Here is an 18,695-nt window from a genome sequence, read left to right as displayed (position 1 = left end):
CAAATAGGCACAGGAAATGTAGGCCAGGATTTTCAAGGCCTACATTTACGGTGCCTATCTGTGATGAGAATTGTGACTACGGAGGTGCCTACTGATGCCTAAGGGTACTTCTGGCGTTAACCATACCTATTTTACCCTTAGGCGCAGTCATGATTCCAGTGCCATTTGTGGAGACTCCTTTATTTTTAATGTGATTTTAACTGCTTTTAACCAATACAATGAATTATTGCAATTAAAGGCAATTAAACCAATTACAAATGGCACCATTAGGGTGCCTTATGGTGCCTAACTAGTGGCACTGTTCATAGAATTTGGGCCTAAGGGCTCCTATGCTAACCCCACACTAATTTGCATGCAGCAATGCTCCATGCACTGATTAGTGCTATCACACCCACTCTCTATACCCTAACGCTCCATTCCAGAAAATGACAAATGTTTTTAGTGTGAGTGTGCAAATTGGCCATTTTACCACAGGATGCCAGAGCATATCTCATGGTAATACTTAATGCATGGTAAGAACACACTATTGCTTACTGCAGTTCAGTAAAAGAACCCCTTCAAGAGTTATGCTCATAAATGGGCCACCTTGAAAATGTAATGGAGCTCAATGAATAAATTTTAAATCAAAATTTGACTAAGGGCTCGATATTCAAAGCAATTTAACCAGCCAGAAATGGCTCCTGGCCAGCTGAATCATTTCTGTGATTTAACGAACTAGGTTAATGCTACTAACTGGTTAGTACCGAACTGAAAGCTGGATATTTGGGGGATCTTCCAGGAACGGAGTCAGCACTTGCCTAGTTAAATGCCAATGTTCAGCACTTAATTGGCCAGTTATCTACATAAATAGGAGCACATAAAAGTGAGTCCTATCTTTATGCTAGCTAACTGCTGAATATCGCACTTAATTGTCTAAGCGTCAGCTGGCACTGGAAACCTGGAAATTCAAGGCCAGAGCCCGGACATAGCCTGGCATTGAATTTCTGGGTTCATACTAGCGGTGTTCAGCAAAACGCTGATTGCTACTAGCTGAATATCAGGCCCCAAACTTTTAAATTTAGGAGCATAAAAAGTGGGTGGCAAAAGGCTGTGGATTTAGGTTGGCGAAAAGAAGTTAGGAGCTTAGCACTGGGTTTTGGTACTAGCATCATCAGTCTAGACACATGGATGGTAGGCCTAAAGTTATAAGCATAACTTAATTTATGCGTCTAAGATTGGCTGAAAATAGCGTACAAATTTAGGAGGCTAACTTAGGTGCATAAATTTAAGAGCTTAGCATTTTCTGACTATTGGGCCCATATGTTTTAGCTGCAATCCTAGGTTCGTTGCTATTGTTTCTACTCAAGGGTGTTCTGATTTATTTATTTTGCTCACTCAATTATCTTTGCCCATTGCCTCTTTTCCACAAGAGTGCTCCTCTACTCAGCAGGAAGTGATGTCAGAGGGAGAGCCGAGGCCAGCGCGGGCAGATGGTTGCAGATGCTGCTTGTACTTGCTATACTACTGACAATTTCTTTCCTGATTTAAAACCTTTGAAAGATATGCTGGCTCTCTCTTTTTTTTCTGGGCTGCTGATGTGCATAATCATTCTGAATTTCACAGGAATTAAGAACCTCACTATAGAGAAGATGCAATCAGACTTAAAAAAGAATCCCTAATCTGGGTCACTGATGTTATTTTTTCTTAATCTGAACGTGAAATGCAAACGACTTGCGGTCTTACTGTACCAAAGGCAGAACAGAGGTGGATTCATGACTGACATATCACTCGTATCTAATTGAGAATCCAGATTTGATTCTAGGACAGCTGGAAACTCTTTATGAAGTCCTGTCATTTCATAAGATTAAACATTCTACATCAATAATTTACGTATTTTAGTTCCAGTTATATTTCTGGCAGTTCAGACAAGAGTATCTTTCTTTATGTCTTGATCTGTGCCCTTAATTACTTTGAGTATGTGTACTTGTTGCTCACCAGTCTACAGACATGTATAATTTGAATAATTGTAATGCCTGGTACAATAGCTGAAATGAATTATGAATTTCCACAGTTTAAACAAGAAAACACTGGCAACAGCACTGTCTAGAAGGATGAGGCAGTCACCGAGCAGGCCAAGTCTCATGGCTCTGGAAACACGTCAGCTAGTGGCATAGAGAGGGTAGGGGGCATCCAGGGCAGTGGCACCCCTTATCCTCTTCTCCACACTTCAGCTTCTTCCATGTTCCCCCTCCCCTCACCTCCATACCTCTTTAATTCTTCGCCAGTACGAGCAGCATCTCCAACCTACTGCTTGTGCCGGCCTCGGCTCTCCCTCTGACATCACCTCCTGGTCCCGTGACCAGGAAGTGACTTCAGAGGGAGAGCCGTGGCTGGCACAAGAGCAGATTGGAAATGTTGCTCATGCTGGTGAATAGCCACAGAGGTACGGAGATGGAGAAGAGAGGTGCCAATGCTCCTACTAAGATGGTACCCGGAGCTGTCCACCCCCTCTCTCCCTTACTATGCCACTGACATCAGACCTAGCCTGCCGCTATTCATACTATGTTAGGCCTGAATCTTACCATCCTTAGGGAGGTTTCAATAGCTGGCCAAAGGCTCATCATACATTGTACTCCAAGGTCTTCAAATTAACAATTTGCAATATACAGTATATGCAAATTAATAGAGGTCTCTGAACAAATGGATGCCAATGCATCTAATGAATATTAATGGTGAGCCTCTAGAAAGCCAAGCCTTTTATTGGACATTGAAGACTTGATTTAAGAACGATAGTTTAAGAAATATGTCTAGCATCTAAATTTTCCATATTTATACTTGTCTCACTATTTCCCAATGCCCCAGCAACTTCACCATAGGAAGGTTTTTCACCAGGCACTTACGTCTGTGATCATTTTGCCTCTGGTCTTATTCCTTTCCCGGTGGTTAGCTCGTTTTTGCTTCTGCTGCAGCACCCGTTCTCTGGTGGTACGGTACTCCAGGGCAAACTCACTGATAATTTTACAGAACTTATTGATATTGACTTCCCGGATCGTATAAGGTGGATGTCCCATAAATAACAAGAAGGAGTGGAACCTGGAATAAGGAAGAAGAAAGAATATTTAGCCTCGTCTTTCACAGTATATATGAGAGAAATGGTGTGGTAGCCATGTTAGTCCACTGTTTGAGATAATATACTGTATAGCATTAAACAGAAATAAAATAAAGCAAAAGCTTTCAAAGGCAACCCTTCTTCAGATCAGAAATAAGTAAATATTGACAACTGCCAGTATATATAAGTGAAATATCATTATTTTATTTATAGTATTTATATACCGCTTTTAGCCTAAGGGGCTCATAATCGAAACGGAAATATGTCTAAAAACTGGCCTAAATTGGCACTTAGATGATCAGTGAGACAAGTTGTCCAAGTGCCGATACGAACCGGGTTTAGACATATCAAAAATGACTTAGGCCTTCACAGTGCTGCAGTATACCCAGAGCTAACAGGGGTTTTTTAAGAGGAGTGGTGAGGGCAGGATTTGGGTGGGAGTGGGCCATCCTAGACTTAGTTGTACTGCATGTATAACCGAAAGTTTTACAACACTGTCTAGACGGAACTTGGACGTTGTGACTTAGACCATCTAAAACCAGGTCTAAGTCACAAGAAGGTATCCAAAGTGACCAGATAACCACTGTAGGGACAAAGTACAGACCCCTACACACTGCCCCAGTGATCACTGACCCCTCCCCACTACTGCCATAAAAATCATAATAACAACTTTACATATCCAGAACATCAGCACCTGGCATAGGAAAGCCTAGTAGAGCTGCACAGAGGTGGCTTAAGTGGTCTTGGGGATGGGTTAGTTAACCATGGAGAGGAGGATCCAGGCCCATAAGCCACTCTAACCACTGCATGCATAGTGAAACATGTGCAACCCCCCAAAAAAACCCAAACCCTTATGAACTGCCATATAAGTGGCACCTTGAGGAACGAAGAGAAAGGGGAGACATGATTGAAACGTTTAAGTACATCACGGGTCGCATTGAGTCGGAAGATGATATCTTCTGTCTTATGGGTCCCTCGACCACCAGAGGGCATCCGCTGAAGATCAGAGGAGGGAAGTTTCAAGGAGACTCCAGAAAGTACTTCTTCACCGAAAGAGTGGTGGATCAGTGGAACAAACTCCCACTGCAGGTTGTTAAAGCCAGCAGCGTGAAGGATTTTAAGAGTAAATGGGATGCTCACGTGGGATCTTTAAGGGAGTAAATTTGGGAGCGAATACTTTGGAATGGGCAGACTTGGTGGGCTATAGCCCTTTTCTGCCACTATGCTTCTATGTTTCTATGTTTCAGCCATAAGGGCTAGTGGGGTGGTAGACAGGTGGGTCTAGTTGATTCTGGGGGGTGTTTTGTGGGCACACCATGACCTATAAGGTTGTTGTGGTGAGATGTGTATGTGCCACCCTTTTTGTGAAGTTCACAGCAGTGCCCTGTAAGTTACCCCACTACTCTGGTGCAATGTTTGGGTGTCCAGTCCATCGCTTTGCTGACCCCGCCCATATCCAAAAGGTCCCTGAAACCATCGGCACAATGCGCGGCAGCGGCAAAGAAAGCAAACAGAATGTTAGGCATGATAAAGAAAGGAATCACGAGTAGATCGAAGAAAGTCATAATGCCACTTTATAGAGCAATGGTCGGACCACACTTGGAATACTGTGTCCAACATTGGTCTCCCAACCTAAAGAAGGATATAAAACTACTGGAGAGGGTGCAGAGACGAGCAACGAAGCTAATAAGAGGTATGGAGAACTTGGAATATGAGGAACGACTCAAGAAACTGGGACTGTTCTCCCTTGAGAAGAGGAGGCTGCGAGGGGACATGATCGAGACGTTCAAAATACCGAAAGGCATCGATAAAATAGAGCAGGAAAATAAATTATTTACATTGTCCAACGTGTCACGGACAAGAGGACATGGTTTGAAGCTAAGGGGGTACAAGTCCAGGACAAATGTCAGGAAGTTCTGCTTCACGCAGCGAGTGGTGGACGCCTGGAATGCTCTCCCAAAGGAGGTTATTAAGGAATCCACTGTGCTAGGATTCAAAGGCAAATTAGATGCACATCTCTTTACGAGAGGCATAGAGGGTTATGGGTGACTAAAACTACATCAGGTATATACCTGGTAGGGCCTCCGCGTGTACGGATCGCCGGACTCGATGGACCATGGGTCTGATCCGGAGGAACCAGACGCCATGATATCTTCTCAGTTAAGGCGCCACTTATCTGGAATACCCTTCCTTTGTACATTAGAAACATTAAAGATCTTAATCTATTTAAAACTAATTTAAAAACATTCCTCTTCAAAGCTTCATTTAACCTCTAAAATTTTCTTCCTTTTCATGATCATTTAAAACTTCAGTATTTTAAACCCTACCCTAGTGTTTTATCCCTCCCCTACCAACGTTCTTTTTTCTTCTTTTAAGATATAAAATATTGTAACTTTTTTCCCTTATGTTTTTACCAAAGTATTCCAGTACTGTCCATAATGTCTGTATTGTCAGTTTAATACTCCCCTGTTTACTTATTTAATGTAGTAATGTTAATTAAATTTTAATGTTTTATCCCAATTATATATTTATGTAATTCGCTTAGAAATATTAAGCGAATCATCAAATTTAAATAAAACTTGAAACTTGAAACTTATGTTCTTATGTCTTTTTCTAGGCGTTTTTGACTCGGACAAATTTTTGGCCGAAAATGGGGTATAAAGATGAACACTTAGCGGTCTGGACGATCAGATGGCTGGATGTATAGTTAGACGATTTCAGTAAAAAAAAAAAAAAAGTTAGACGTATTTTTTGAAAATGGACCTTTTTCTATGTCTGTCTTTGGGTGACTAAGGCCCAAAATGGACTTAGATGTATCTTTTGATTATGCCCCTCCACTTGGTTTACATTTAGGTGCTTTAGCATTTTTCCCTATTTGTCCTAGTGGACTCACACTCTGTCTGATGTACCTGGGGCAATGGGGGATTAAATGACTTGCCCAGCGTCACAAGGAGCAGTGTGGGTTTGAACCCACAACCTCAGGGTGCTGAGGCTGTAGCTCTAACCACTGCGCCACATCCCCCTCTATGTCTGTTGCTAGACTGTAAGAGTGACTCTTTAAGGCTGTGTTCTTCAATGCAAAGCCCGGGGTCAATAATTGTCCCTGGAGACCTCCCCCATTGTCTTCATGCATTTTCTTCTGCTACTCTCTGCCTCTCTACCCAAGATCAGGATTGAAAGGGGGAAGTGGAAAGGAGAGGGGTGGGGGGGAGCCACATACTTAAAAGACAAGGCATTTCTTAGTAGATGAATAGAATCTGCTCGATATTCAGTGCTATTTAAATGGCCAGGGATGGCTATCTCTGTTGAATATTAGCAGTTAACGACTTAAATTTGGCCAGCCATATTATAGAATAGCCTCCAATTATAAGCACTGACCAGCCAAGTTTAGCAGCCTAATTAGGCCTCACAAAAAATAAGTTTCTCTTTAGCCACAATAACTTAGCTGACAAGTACTTAAAATTGACAGCCAGCTAAGTTTGAGCAAGCCAAAAATAGACTGGATATTCAATGCCAGTCACTGGAAATGGCCCAGCATTGAATGCTGGTGATCGGCCTCCTTCCCATGGTCTCAATATCTGCCCCAATGTGTTTGGAAATGCCCACCTCCTTGAGGAGACCCCATATTGAAAGTCTGAGGGTAGGTTGGTGGTAAATGGATGTCTGACACACACTGGTCAGAAGTGTCGCAGCTCTGAATGGGAAGATACTTGTTGGTTCTCCATTAGGTCATTAGAATGCAAAGTGGCCCCAACTTAAAAATCGGTGAAGACTACTACTAAGGAGTCACCTAGGTGGAAGCAGTAAGAAGCCGTGTAAATGGCAGTATTCTAGTCATTTATGTATACCATTTAAAGTATAATGTTCAGGAAGGCAATCAAAACCTACCTTTTTGATAAATTCCTCTAACTTCTCCCCCCCTCTTCCTTGCCTCCTCCTCGGACCTTGACTTACCTCAGTCTCTCGACTCCTCCAATCCTGTCAGCCACCAAATGGCTTAACAAAATGGATCACCCTATCCAACTAATCACCCCTTCTTCGTTACCTCCCTTACTTAATGCCTCTGCTCGGCTTTATCGAACTCCGCGGTATATATCACCGCTGTATGTAACACTACTGTATGAACTCCGCTATATATATGCAACTTACAACAAATGTAACTTCTCTGCAATAGTAACCGACCTGAAAAATAACTTCACCGCAAATGTAGCGTCGCCGAAAATGTAAATGTAGCTATGCCAAAAAAAAAAAAAAGTGTAACTTCGCTGTAATGTACAGTCTCTTCATCTGTTAACCACATAGAACTTCCATGGTAATGCGGTATACAAAAATAAAGTTATTATTATTATTTACAAATAATACCAACTAGTGGAAAAAAATGCACCATGATCTGATGGTGTGGACTTTGGCACTGGTTGCATGCATGGGAGGCGATTAAATGCTGCATGGGTGGAATGTGTAAGTACACACATTCATTCCAGAATAATATAATTTAGACGAGTTCTAGCACACAACTAAGCACGAGCATTTGCACCAGCTACAGAGCTGGTAAAAGCGCTTACACCTTAAATGAAAGCATGATTTTTGGCCACTGGTACTATTATTCTATAAAGAAAATTAAGAGCTAATTTTTCATTACAGAATAGGCTGAAAGGGTCAGCAGTGCCACATGCACTAAAACCAGTGCCATTAGTAGGTGTCCTGTTATAAAATTATCCTCCATATTCCTTATCTCCAACTAATTTTAGCTCTATTGAAGGCAGGCAGCTTTTATTAAAAAGGTGAATTCTATAGAACTGGAATCCATCCTCATTGAAAACAGGGCTACTGTCCAAATAAGGAACATGAAAGAGTCACAGTTCTGAGAAATATCCTCTGAATTCTCTCCTGAACATTTCATTTAACTGCAGTGGTGCTTTTACAAGAAAAATGTGTCTAATTTAGCAGGTATACAGTTTCATGCTGGATAGAAAGTTTGCCCTAGATTTTGCTGAAAAAAAAGACTTCAGATGGTCCTGGACACAAGGATTAAAGATCATCAAGTTACACCCATCAGCAGTGTTGCAAAGTCTGCATGTACTGTATGTTTATATTAATATTTCTACATGAGCAAGAGCTAAGCCACAAATCTCAGTCCTGTATTTCATTTTAGCTGCAGTTTCTTCTTGGATAAGTTGTGGCATTGCTTATAGAAATTTGGGGTAAATTTTAGTTGAGCAAGTAGTCCCCAATATTGCCAGCTATGTTTTTAACCAGTTAAGTTTTACATTATTTTCAGGGCTGAAAATTAGCCCAGACTTACCTGGATATAACATAACTAGTTAAGGCCTTCTTCTTTACTCCTAGTCCTCAAGGGTTACCATAGGATCAGGTTTCAGGTCATCCTGAGACATGTATATACAGTGGCACATAAACCTTTCTCATGTATATTCATTAGGATAGCCTGAAAACCGGACCTGTTGGCATCCCTTTAGGACTGGGGTCCAGATGCACTAAAAATCATTGTTTAAGACCGTGTAGGTTACTGTGGGCTGATTTAGTGACCGATTTTAAAATGGCAATCGATGTTTAGCCGACTTTGCATACAAATTAGTTTCACTGAGATTGACCATAATGCCACCTTTGGAAAAGTAACTTTCACACATGCAGAGCTGGCAGGGGAAGTCCAGAAGCAGCCTCCTGTCATTCAGCTGTTTGAGCAGGAAGATTTTTATACATGCACAATACCTGTTCCCATTTGTGCTGGTTCCCCCCCCGATGCCAACCCCTGACAATGCCCCCCCCCCCAAAAAAAAAATGAGAGGTAGGAGGGATGCTCACTCCCTCCTGCCTCAACCACCCAGACCCCTTCCACACCGACCGACCCCCCCCCCACACACACACACATACACAGATGACCCCCCCTCCCTAACAACTAAAAAAAAATAAAATTAACAGCAGGAGGGATGCCACTCCTTCTTGCCTTGGGCACCCAGACTACCCCCACACCCCTAAATACCCCAAACCTGGACCCACCAGACCCCCATGCTTTCCTGACACCAAGTCCCCCCTTCCAACCCCTCCCACTACCCCACCAAGTCCCCATGAGAAGGCCCTGGTGGTCTGGGGGGAGTCAGGTCAGAACTCCCCCAGTTCATGCACACCCCTCCCAACCTCTTCAAAATGGCAGGCGTTCCCCTTCCCGGTGCATCCTGGGATGCACTGGGAGTGGTCTAAGACTCTAATTGGTTCAGATACCTTAAGCTCCTCCTATGGTTTTTATGGTTATGAACTTATGCAGATGTACTACAACTCTAAATTTATTATTGTATTTTTATGTCTCCTTGTGTTGGTTGTACAAACTTTTTGTAGCATGTGGAGAGTGTGGCGCAGTGGTTAGAGTTACAACCTCAGCACCCAGAGGTTGTGGGTTCAAACCCTGTGCTGCTCCTTGTGACCCTGGGCAAGTCACTTAATCTTCCACTGCCCCAGGCACATCAGATAGACTGTGAGCCTACCAGAACAGATAGGAAAAATGCTTGAAGTACCTGTATGTAAACCACTTTGAGTGTGGTTGTAAAACTATAAAAAGAGGGTATACAAGTCCCTAATGTGTATTATTCTAATATTACAATTTTATATATATGTAGGCAGTACATCACTTTGGGACCCTTTTACTAAAGGGTGTTAGAATATGGGCTTAGCATGTTTTAAAGTGGGACTTTCCTATGCACTAAGTCCAGATTCAGTATGGCACAATTTAAGGCATTTTTGAATTTATTTATTTATTTTTTTGCAGGTCAGGTGCTAATATTCACATTGTTCTGTGTTCATTGTTCTGTTTCTATATTTCTCTGTTTCTATGTATACGGCCAAATAGTGATTTAAATTTGAATACAAATAATCTGGGTCTCTGCTGTGCTAAACCCTACTGAAATAAATGCTTGATCTCTGATTTCACTTTGCTTCATTATTTATGTTAAAGCTCAATACCTATTATTTGGATTCAGTATTCGGCCAAATAATATTTTTCATTATTCATATTAAATAGTAAGATATGTTATTTGGTACAGCTCTATTTTCAATAAGGAGACTTTGATGCATTCTTTTCTGTATAGAATAGGCTCCAAGTAGGCATTGTAGGCCCCCTATTACAAAAAGTGATTAAAGATGTTTATTTTCATTTATTTGTTGAGGCCTGGCTGGACTGCAGCTTCCTAAGAGAACAATATAAATTGTAACAGTACAGCATATTAGAAGCTGTCTTTATGAAATTTATGTGCCCTCTCTAGCACACACATATAGGGTTATCAGATTTTTACTATTGTAAAATATGGACCCATGGCCTCACCCCCAGGCCCGCCCAGTTCCACCCAGCCCTGCCCAAGTCACGCCCCATTCTGCCCCAGCCTCACCCCTTAGCCCCGCCTCCTCAACCTGTTCTCGTGCTCGGAGCCACATTGGGAGGGCATCTGCGCATGCTCAGGTGTGACGTAATGCCCTCCTGATGTGGTCTCGAGCTGGAAGCGTTTCAAAACCTGGACAAAATGCCGGGTTTTGAAAAGCCAGAGGACATGTCCAGGTAAATCTGGGTGTCTGGAACCCTACACACACATAAAGTAGTAGTACTGCTGAAATGGATGACAGCACTATGAATCCAGATGCTTCTGGGAGGGTAAGGTTGAAAAGAGGAGTTCCTGGAGGTTTGTTTAGATGGGAGAGGATAACAGTACGCATTGTCAGAGTTGACCTCTTCAGCTACCTGCACCTAAAGTGGCTGCATTCATCATGCATGCTTTGTGACTGCACATTGTGAAAGGGGAAATCATGTGGGTACAGTGAAAGATTAGAGAAACAGAGGAGATTGAGAGGGGACATGATCGAAACATTCAAGGTACTGAAGGGAATAGACTTAGTAGATAAGGACAGGTTGTTCACCCTCTCCAAGGTAGGGGGAACTAGAGGGCACTCCCTAAAATTGAAAGGGGATAGATTCCGTACGAATGTAAAGAAGTTCTTCTTCTTCACTCAGAGAGTGGTAGAAAACTGGAACGCTCTTCCGGAGTCTGTCGTAGGGGATTCAAGACAAAGTTAGACAAGTTCCTGCTGAACCAGAACGTACGCAGGTAGGGCTAGACTCAGTTAGGGCGCTGGTCTTTGACCAGAGGGCCGCCATGTGAGCGGACGGCTGGGCACGATGGACCACTGGTCTGACCCAGCTGTGGCAATTCTTATGTTCTTATGGGTAGCCCACCTTTAAAAATCCACGCAATCTATACTACAGTGCAATCACAGGCTGTTTACAGCTGTTCCCTCTGTGGGCTTTCAGGATTTCCCCCATGAATATGCATGAGATCTATTTGCATGCACAGCTTTCAATGCATATTCATGGGGGAAATCCTGAAAACCCGAATGGAATACAGCTCTCGAGGACCGGAATTCCCTACCCCTGATTTAGAATGAACTTGCTTTGTTTATTGGTCTTCTGCTTAGCATTCACTGCTTTTACAAGTCATATCGATAGGTTTGAAACAGAGTCAATATGCAGTGAGACAGCCACTATATAAAACTATCTAGAAATCTTTATGTGGACTTTCAGTCAGCCTGTCCATAGAAATTGGACTGCTCAGAATGCACGTCCACTCATACAAATAAAGTTATCTGGATAGTGGCCCCTCCTCCATTTTGACTACTAAATTTAGTTTATTGGCAGCAAATTTTAAAAGTAAAGCACTTATGGTCAATTTAAGTGTTTTTGAGTATTGACCCAATTGCGCACATTCAGATTCCTATAATCTTTCATCAAATAACACTAATGGATGTCTTGCCATATTCTAGCCCCAAACTGCAGAGTGCACTAGTAATCAAGGAAACTGCAATCAAGTCATACACCAGTGAATGATTTTATTGTCTATCTGCAGATCCCCAGCAGTTTCCATGTACCTTTAAAAGCTATATGAGAGGGTGCTGAAAAGTTCTCAACCCAACCAACCAACTTAAATTCTGAGCATTATTTTGCCATTGTAGCTGAAAAGAGTGTTATTTCATTAAGTGCCAGTTTGCAGAAATGAAATTCTATGTTTTGACATTGTTTCAGATCATTGATGGAACCATATCTACGTCATTCTCTTCTTGGTTGGGCTGAGAACTTTTCAGAACCCCTTGTAAAGCTCAGCCAAAGGCTGCTCATGAATATTTTCTGATCTTTTTCTCTAGGAAGATAATATTATCAAAGCCTGTTCTCCCTGAGCAAATTGACTTTTTAAAATCTGCCTTTCCCTCCTCTGCCCCAATTGCAAGTTAAAGAAGGTGCAAAATTTTATATAGTGAAGGTTAGGTCATGGAAAGCAACAACACATGTAGTTTTAGATTTTCAAAATGGCTATGAATATTTTATCCACAAAATGCACCCATAGAAAAAGCTGGGGAAAATCCTTAAGGGTGTTTTTTTTTCTGAGGACAAAATGACTCTAAAACTATTTGCATGGTATTACTTTGAGAAAGTGCAAAAAGTACCCACAGAATTTGCATCAGTGCCAACAGTCTCAGGGTTAACTTGGTTCAAAACATTTAGCCAAATTTCTTCTACATTATTATTCCTGCCACATCTGAGGGATAGATAAAGACATTCCTTCCTCCTTGCAATAAAGCAGCAGAAACAACAATCCCGTGCAAGAAGTCACCAAGACTCCATCAGCCCTATGTACCTGTTGATTATTCTTCTGTGAACAATTTTTAGAATGATTATTCTTTCGGCACAGTCTTTAAGGAACTCTGACATTCTCTGCTTCAAAGATTGCTTCATTTCATGCTTGGCTATGGCCTTCAGGTGATCCCATGAGGCTTTGCACCTTTTCTCCATTTGACACAAGTTGTCCTGAAGCTGATCAAAGTCAACCTAGAAGAGATGAAAGTGTTAGACTTTAAAAACACTTTGAGATTAGCCCAGCATTGCAAGAGAGAGGACCCTGGGTTTGACTTTTCAGCTCAAATCTTCCACTTCCCAGGTCAGATAGAGCTGGGGGTGCTATGGATGAAGGAACCAGTTAACAGACAACGGCCACAGCTAGAGGGTACTTTTAGGGTTACCAGATGTCTGAGAAAACCCGGACATGTCCTCTTTTAGAGGACTGTCCAGGTTTCTGGACTGACTTTCCAAAACCCGGTAGTTTGTCTTGGTTCTGGAATGCCCCGATCTCCGCCAATGTCCGGAGGGCCTTCAACAAGCATACACAGATGATGTCACATGTATCTGTGCATGCTGGAGGCCCTCTAGATGCGGCCTGGAGGTCGTCAAAAAAGAGATGGGGGGGGGGGGTTGGAGGCGGGTGTCCGGGTTTTCCCATCCTTAAATATGGTAACCCTAGGTACTTTTATAAAAGGATAGGATATGAAGCACAATGTTGTATTTCTTTTACAAAAGGCAACATATGCAAGTGTATACCTTTATAAAATTACCTCTTTTAAGTTGTCCAAGTGCTGACTTGGGCGGGTTTAAGTTTTGTTTATGAGCCCCTGACTACATTGCTGAAAAACAGCACTCTCAAACAAATTATATTTAGAACTCTACTAGTGTCAAAACAATACATGTTAAAGCATTCTGTACCCACCATACAAGTTTGTGATTTATGTTATTCTGCAGTGCACAAGATCAAGTCAGGAAAATAATTTCATGCCTTGCTAATATGTAAATACTCCAATGAAGTGGGTTTGGCTGAAATGGAAGCATGTATTTGAAGCAAACTAGATTGGGATAAAACAAAATTTCCTCCTCCAAGTTACGGGCATTGTTGACTTGTGCAATAAAAGAGACAAAAGCATGAATTGAGCAATGATCAAGATATTTCTTGTTCCAACCCAGGTGATTTATTTTAACTATGTATGCTGTTGGGTAATCCATGTCAGAGAACAACCACACGCTTTGGTCAACAAAAAATGGCAGCTTCCGTTGGCAATCAATAGAAACCACACACAAAAAAATGGTATTAAGTATAGCGTTGTCATCACAGAGTATCTCACTTGGTTGTTTCCATTATATATCTAAAAATATACAGTTAAGATCATTTTTCACATGCTAGGGATTTACTGTTCCACAGCATCAGTGAAACCAGAGAGGTACATCATAGCTCTGCACTGTATCTTTACTGAACATGGCTCTCTGTCAGTTTTGTAGTGATTATTTCAAGTTTTATTAAAGTCTGATAAAACGCTAATCATACATTCTAAGCGTTTGACAGTTAAAAAATTAAAAAGGGAGACAATTAACAAACTTATTGGTGATACGATAGTACTTACATGGAAACAACGGGATGGTAGGGAGAAATACAATTTTAAAGAAAAGAGAACAATTACGGTTAAAACAAGAGAGGAAAGAGAGCGATCATAAAAATGATAAATATAAAAAAGCAGAATTTGGCATGGAAGGACTCTGAAATCATTTAGCAATCATAAGCGTCTTTAAATAAAAAGCTTTTAAGACTGCCCTTAAATTTATCAAGATTTTTCTCAGACCTTAAATGTATTGGTAATGAATTCCATATTGTAGGGGCTATTGTAGCGAATGAAGATGCCCTACGTGTATTGACGAATTTTAAGGATGGGACATAAAGAAGGTGCTGAGAGGCAGATCGTAGAGCTCTCGGAGGATCATGAGGAATAAGGAACTTATGAATAAAAGAAGGTTCCTTGGAGTCCATAGTTTTAAAGAAGATTAAGGCAATTTTATAAATAATGTGATGATGGATTGGCAACCAGTGCGCACTTTTTAGCAAAGGAGTGATGTGGCCGAATTTTTTCTTGTTAGTTGTAATTTTTATGGCCGTGTTTTGTATTAATTGTAAGCGTCTGATGTCTTTTTAACAGACACCTTTGAATAAGGAATTACAATGGTCAAGCTTGGAAATTATGAGGGAATGGATTAAAATGTTAAGAGACTGTGGATCAAGAATGTTTGCTAAGGATCTAACCATTCTGAGTTTCCAGAAACAATTTTTGACAACTGAAGGCGATAGGAGAGATTATTGTCAATTATTACACTGAGAATTTTGAGGGAACTAACGGAGTTTATTGATGTGCCGTTGATGATGATCGGGGATGTTAAGTGAATACTTTCTTTCCATGGAAAGAGTAGACAATTAGTTTTGGAGATATTTAGTGAAAGCATGTTATCACAAAGCCATGTTATCACGTAAGAGTGAAGGCTTCCAGATCAGCTGCGGGAGGCGCATAGGAGCCACTGCCTGCAGCTTTGAGTGAACACTGCAGCAAGATGGAGGAGGGACCAGCAAGAAAGTAAACATCTGTGGCACAGAAGGAAGGAAGGGAGGCATGGAGAAGGGTGTGTTTGGACTTGAGAGGGAGGAAGCACAAACTTAGGACAAATGATGGAAGAAAGGAGGGAGGGGCATGAACTTAGGATACAGAATGAGGGGAAAGAGGGAGGGGAGCATGAGCCATAAGATGGAAGAATGGAGGGAGTAAGGGAAAGAGATGCTGAGGTGAGGGAGAGAATAGAAAGGGCGAATTGGTGTCTGAGAAAGGGAAAGAGATGATGCACATGGGGAGATGAAGAAAGAGGAGAACTGTTGGGCAGAGAGAGGAGGGAGGGAAAGAGATAGAATTATTGGACATGGTGGTGGGAATGGAGTGAGGTAGAGACAGGGCCGGATTAATCAATAGGCCTAATAGGAGAGAGATGCCAGACCATTGGAGGAGGGAAGGGAAGATGATGGATGCCACACCAATGGGGGGGGGAAGAAGAGATGGAAGGGAGAGGCAGACAATTTCTGGAAGAGGCACAGAAGGACAGAACATGAAAGGAAGAGAGTGACAAGAAGATGAGGAGAGCAGAAACCAAAGAAGACAAAGGTAGAAAAAAAATTTATATTTATTTATTTTTTTGCTTTAGGGGACATGCATCGCTGTTTGTGGTGTTGCATTGTATGCAGAGTCCAGCTTCTTGGTGGCTTTATTTAACCTTTGTCTACATATTTCTATTTTATCCCCCCATTTACAAAACTGTAGAGCATTTTTTAGCGCTGGCCATGGCTAAAAACCATACTACAGTTTTGTAAAAGGGGGAGAGCTTAGTTTGTGATGTGTTTTCTATGAAGGTGTTTTCTGTGTTCTGTTTGTATGAAAGACATAGTTTATTGTTAGCGTTGATTAGCCTTGTTTGGCGAAATGCATCAGGCATGGTTCTTGGGAGCACCTTGAATTAACCTGATTTGAATCTCCTTATTTTCTGCCAATCTTCTTTTGTTTCATGTTGGATTCTTTGGTGGACTGCTTGCCTTGTTGTTTTGTTGCAAGTTAACATACATGGAGTGGAACGTACTAGAGGAGTTACAGATTTGGTTGTTTATACATATGGGTTACAGTTGGTTGATGAAGAGTGAGGCAGTTGAGAGGCGTTGTAAACTTGGTTATTAATATAGACTTATATTTCGGATAGTATTACTTTTTTTATAAATATTTGAACACTTTTATATATGCATGGAAAGGGTTCAGAGTTAAAATCCTGGGTAAGTAGGGGGAAGGGAAGGAAGGGGGATTTGTTCAGCGATGTTTGGGGGTTGCATAGAAGAAAAACTGTGCACTGGTATGCTAATCTTTGTTGTTTTGAATTTAAAAAAAAAAAGAAATACAAGTAGAAATAAATAAGTAAATAAGAAAACAGATAAATGGGGTTGGACATGGGCGGGGTAGGGGCAGGGCATGAATGGGGTGGGGCAGGAATAGGGGGGCCCAGTGTACTTGGGTGCCTAGGGGCCCTCGAAGAATTAATCCTGCCCTGGGTAGAGATGCATGGGTGTGGAGAGAAGGGGGGGGGGGGCAGGGTGGAGAGAAGGCAGCAGCTCTGCAATATTGCTGCCAGCTGCAGAACTTGGGAAGTTGGAGGGGGAGGAGGTGGCTGTCAGTTGGTGAGGCTTGGGGAGCCTAAACTCAAACTGGGAGGTCCAAAAAAGCAATAATATTTATCCTGACTGGACGATCCTCCACATGCGCCCCTGACAGCTCATACAGCATCCCCGTTCTGATGAGGCTCACCTCTGAAGAGCTCACTGTAGCTGTAATAGAAGTGAATGGGAGAACCATCAGAGTGTGGATGTGGAGGATCACTCAGTCAGGGTAAGTATTACTGCTTTTTTGGGGTTCTTCTTCACAGTGTCCCTTTAATGAAGATTTATTATTAGATACGTACATCTTCTATATTAGTGATTGCAAATTTGGGACCTGCTCAACCTTTTCTTTGCTCATCAGCTCGTGTTAGTGTTTGTGCGGCCCCAGAAATTTTTTTTCGTCCAATGCGGCCCAGGGAAGCCAAAAAGTTGGAAACCCCTGTTCTAGATCTTCAATATATGCACATTGATCTCATGCATATTCATTAAAAAAAAAAAACTATCTTTTTTTTTTGCCACTGTAAATAGCTCCTATATATCCCCTTATATGGCAATTGCTCTTTGGCATATTCTGAATATCTAGAGCCAAAATGACAGGGTGTACATCAAGCCCACCAGAATGACTTTCATCCAAATGGTTCATTTTTATCAATAGCTACAGAGCTGTCCATTAAATATTATTGTTGGAGACCCTTGCACAGTTTGCACGAGCATGTGTTTCTGTTCGTGTGTTTATACAAGGGAAGGTGGAACACATTCCTCCTTGTCATGATTTGTCAAACTTTTAAACAGAGTTCAAAAACCCATAAATGCAGCATATGAAGAAAATAAAACAAAGAACCTGCCTCCATATAACAGAATGAATAATGAAAGAGAAAGACCTATTGATCCATCCAGTTTGCTCAGTTTTCATTATTTTCTACCACTGGGTAATGAGAATATAACTTCCCATGTACAGTACAAAACACCAGCTTCTACAAACACCAGTCTTTCCAACCCCTGTCTCTCACCTACTCCCACCACTGACCTGTGTATCGGACCAAAGCATGTCTAAAAAACTGTTACAGTGCTGGCCTCCTCTACTTCTGCTGGAAGGCCATTTCAAAACTATTTATCTTCCTCTTTAACTTTTAGAAGACCTGGCTCCTATCCCTGTCAGGTTACCAAGTTTTCTTATAATCTATGCAGCCACAAAAATGAACAAGACTGTTGCCCAGAATATCTGAGCTTCCATGTTCATAAGAAAAGTGCTTTTAAACCAGGATCGCTCCGTTCCATTTTGTGCACTTTATTCTTTCATGGTTAAAAAACGCATCTGCTACTGGAATTTAGCACCGGAGGGGAGGGGAGGGGCAGGGAATTTTACATTTCTGGTGGCACCTTCTTTTAGGTATTCCAGTATAGCGCAGTGAGGGCCTAGATTGCACCTTCTGGTGTTTAACTTGTGTTTTAATTAGTTTTAAGTGGCACAATAATTGGTCATGCCATTAAAAACCGAGTAAAAACACATTCTTTTTTATTTTTTTATCTTTATTCATTTCAAATCTTGAAACAGGTATTATAAAGACATATAACAATTTAACTTACAAATACACCTGACTTCTTATAATTGATCCTAATAAAATAAATACCTCCCCCCCTCATTCATTTATGAAAATATTTTGTTTTACTTATAATCGAAAATACTCACCTCCCTCCCCCTTTAATGTCTTAAACTTTATTATTCA

The 18,695-nt window shown here is 41.4% G+C and overlaps 1 protein-coding gene across 5 annotated transcripts in view; it reads right to left on the bottom strand.

Annotated features, from left to right (window-relative positions):
- The window catches only part of FHOD3 (formin homology 2 domain containing 3), a 967,501-nt gene that overhangs the window by 26,343 nt on the left and 922,463 nt on the right, over window positions 1–18,695 (bottom strand). For all 5 annotated transcript variants that reach the window (XM_033930608.1, XM_033930609.1, XM_033930610.1 and 2 more), the window contains 2 exons: window positions 12,775–12,965; window positions 2,880–3,072 (listed from right to left, as the gene is read on the bottom strand). In XM_033930608.1, coding sequence (XP_033786499.1) covers window positions 2,880–3,072; window positions 12,775–12,965 — 384 coding nt within the window. The remainder of the gene's footprint in view (window positions 1–2,879; window positions 3,073–12,774; window positions 12,966–18,695) is intronic.

Source organism: Geotrypetes seraphini, chromosome 2, assembly GCF_902459505.1.
Source record: "Geotrypetes seraphini chromosome 2, aGeoSer1.1, whole genome shotgun sequence".
Lineage (NCBI taxonomy): Eukaryota > Metazoa > Chordata > Amphibia > Gymnophiona > Dermophiidae > Geotrypetes > Geotrypetes seraphini.
The sequence above is the reverse complement of the archived record's forward strand: the minus strand, read 5'-3'. Positions and strand labels throughout refer to the sequence as shown.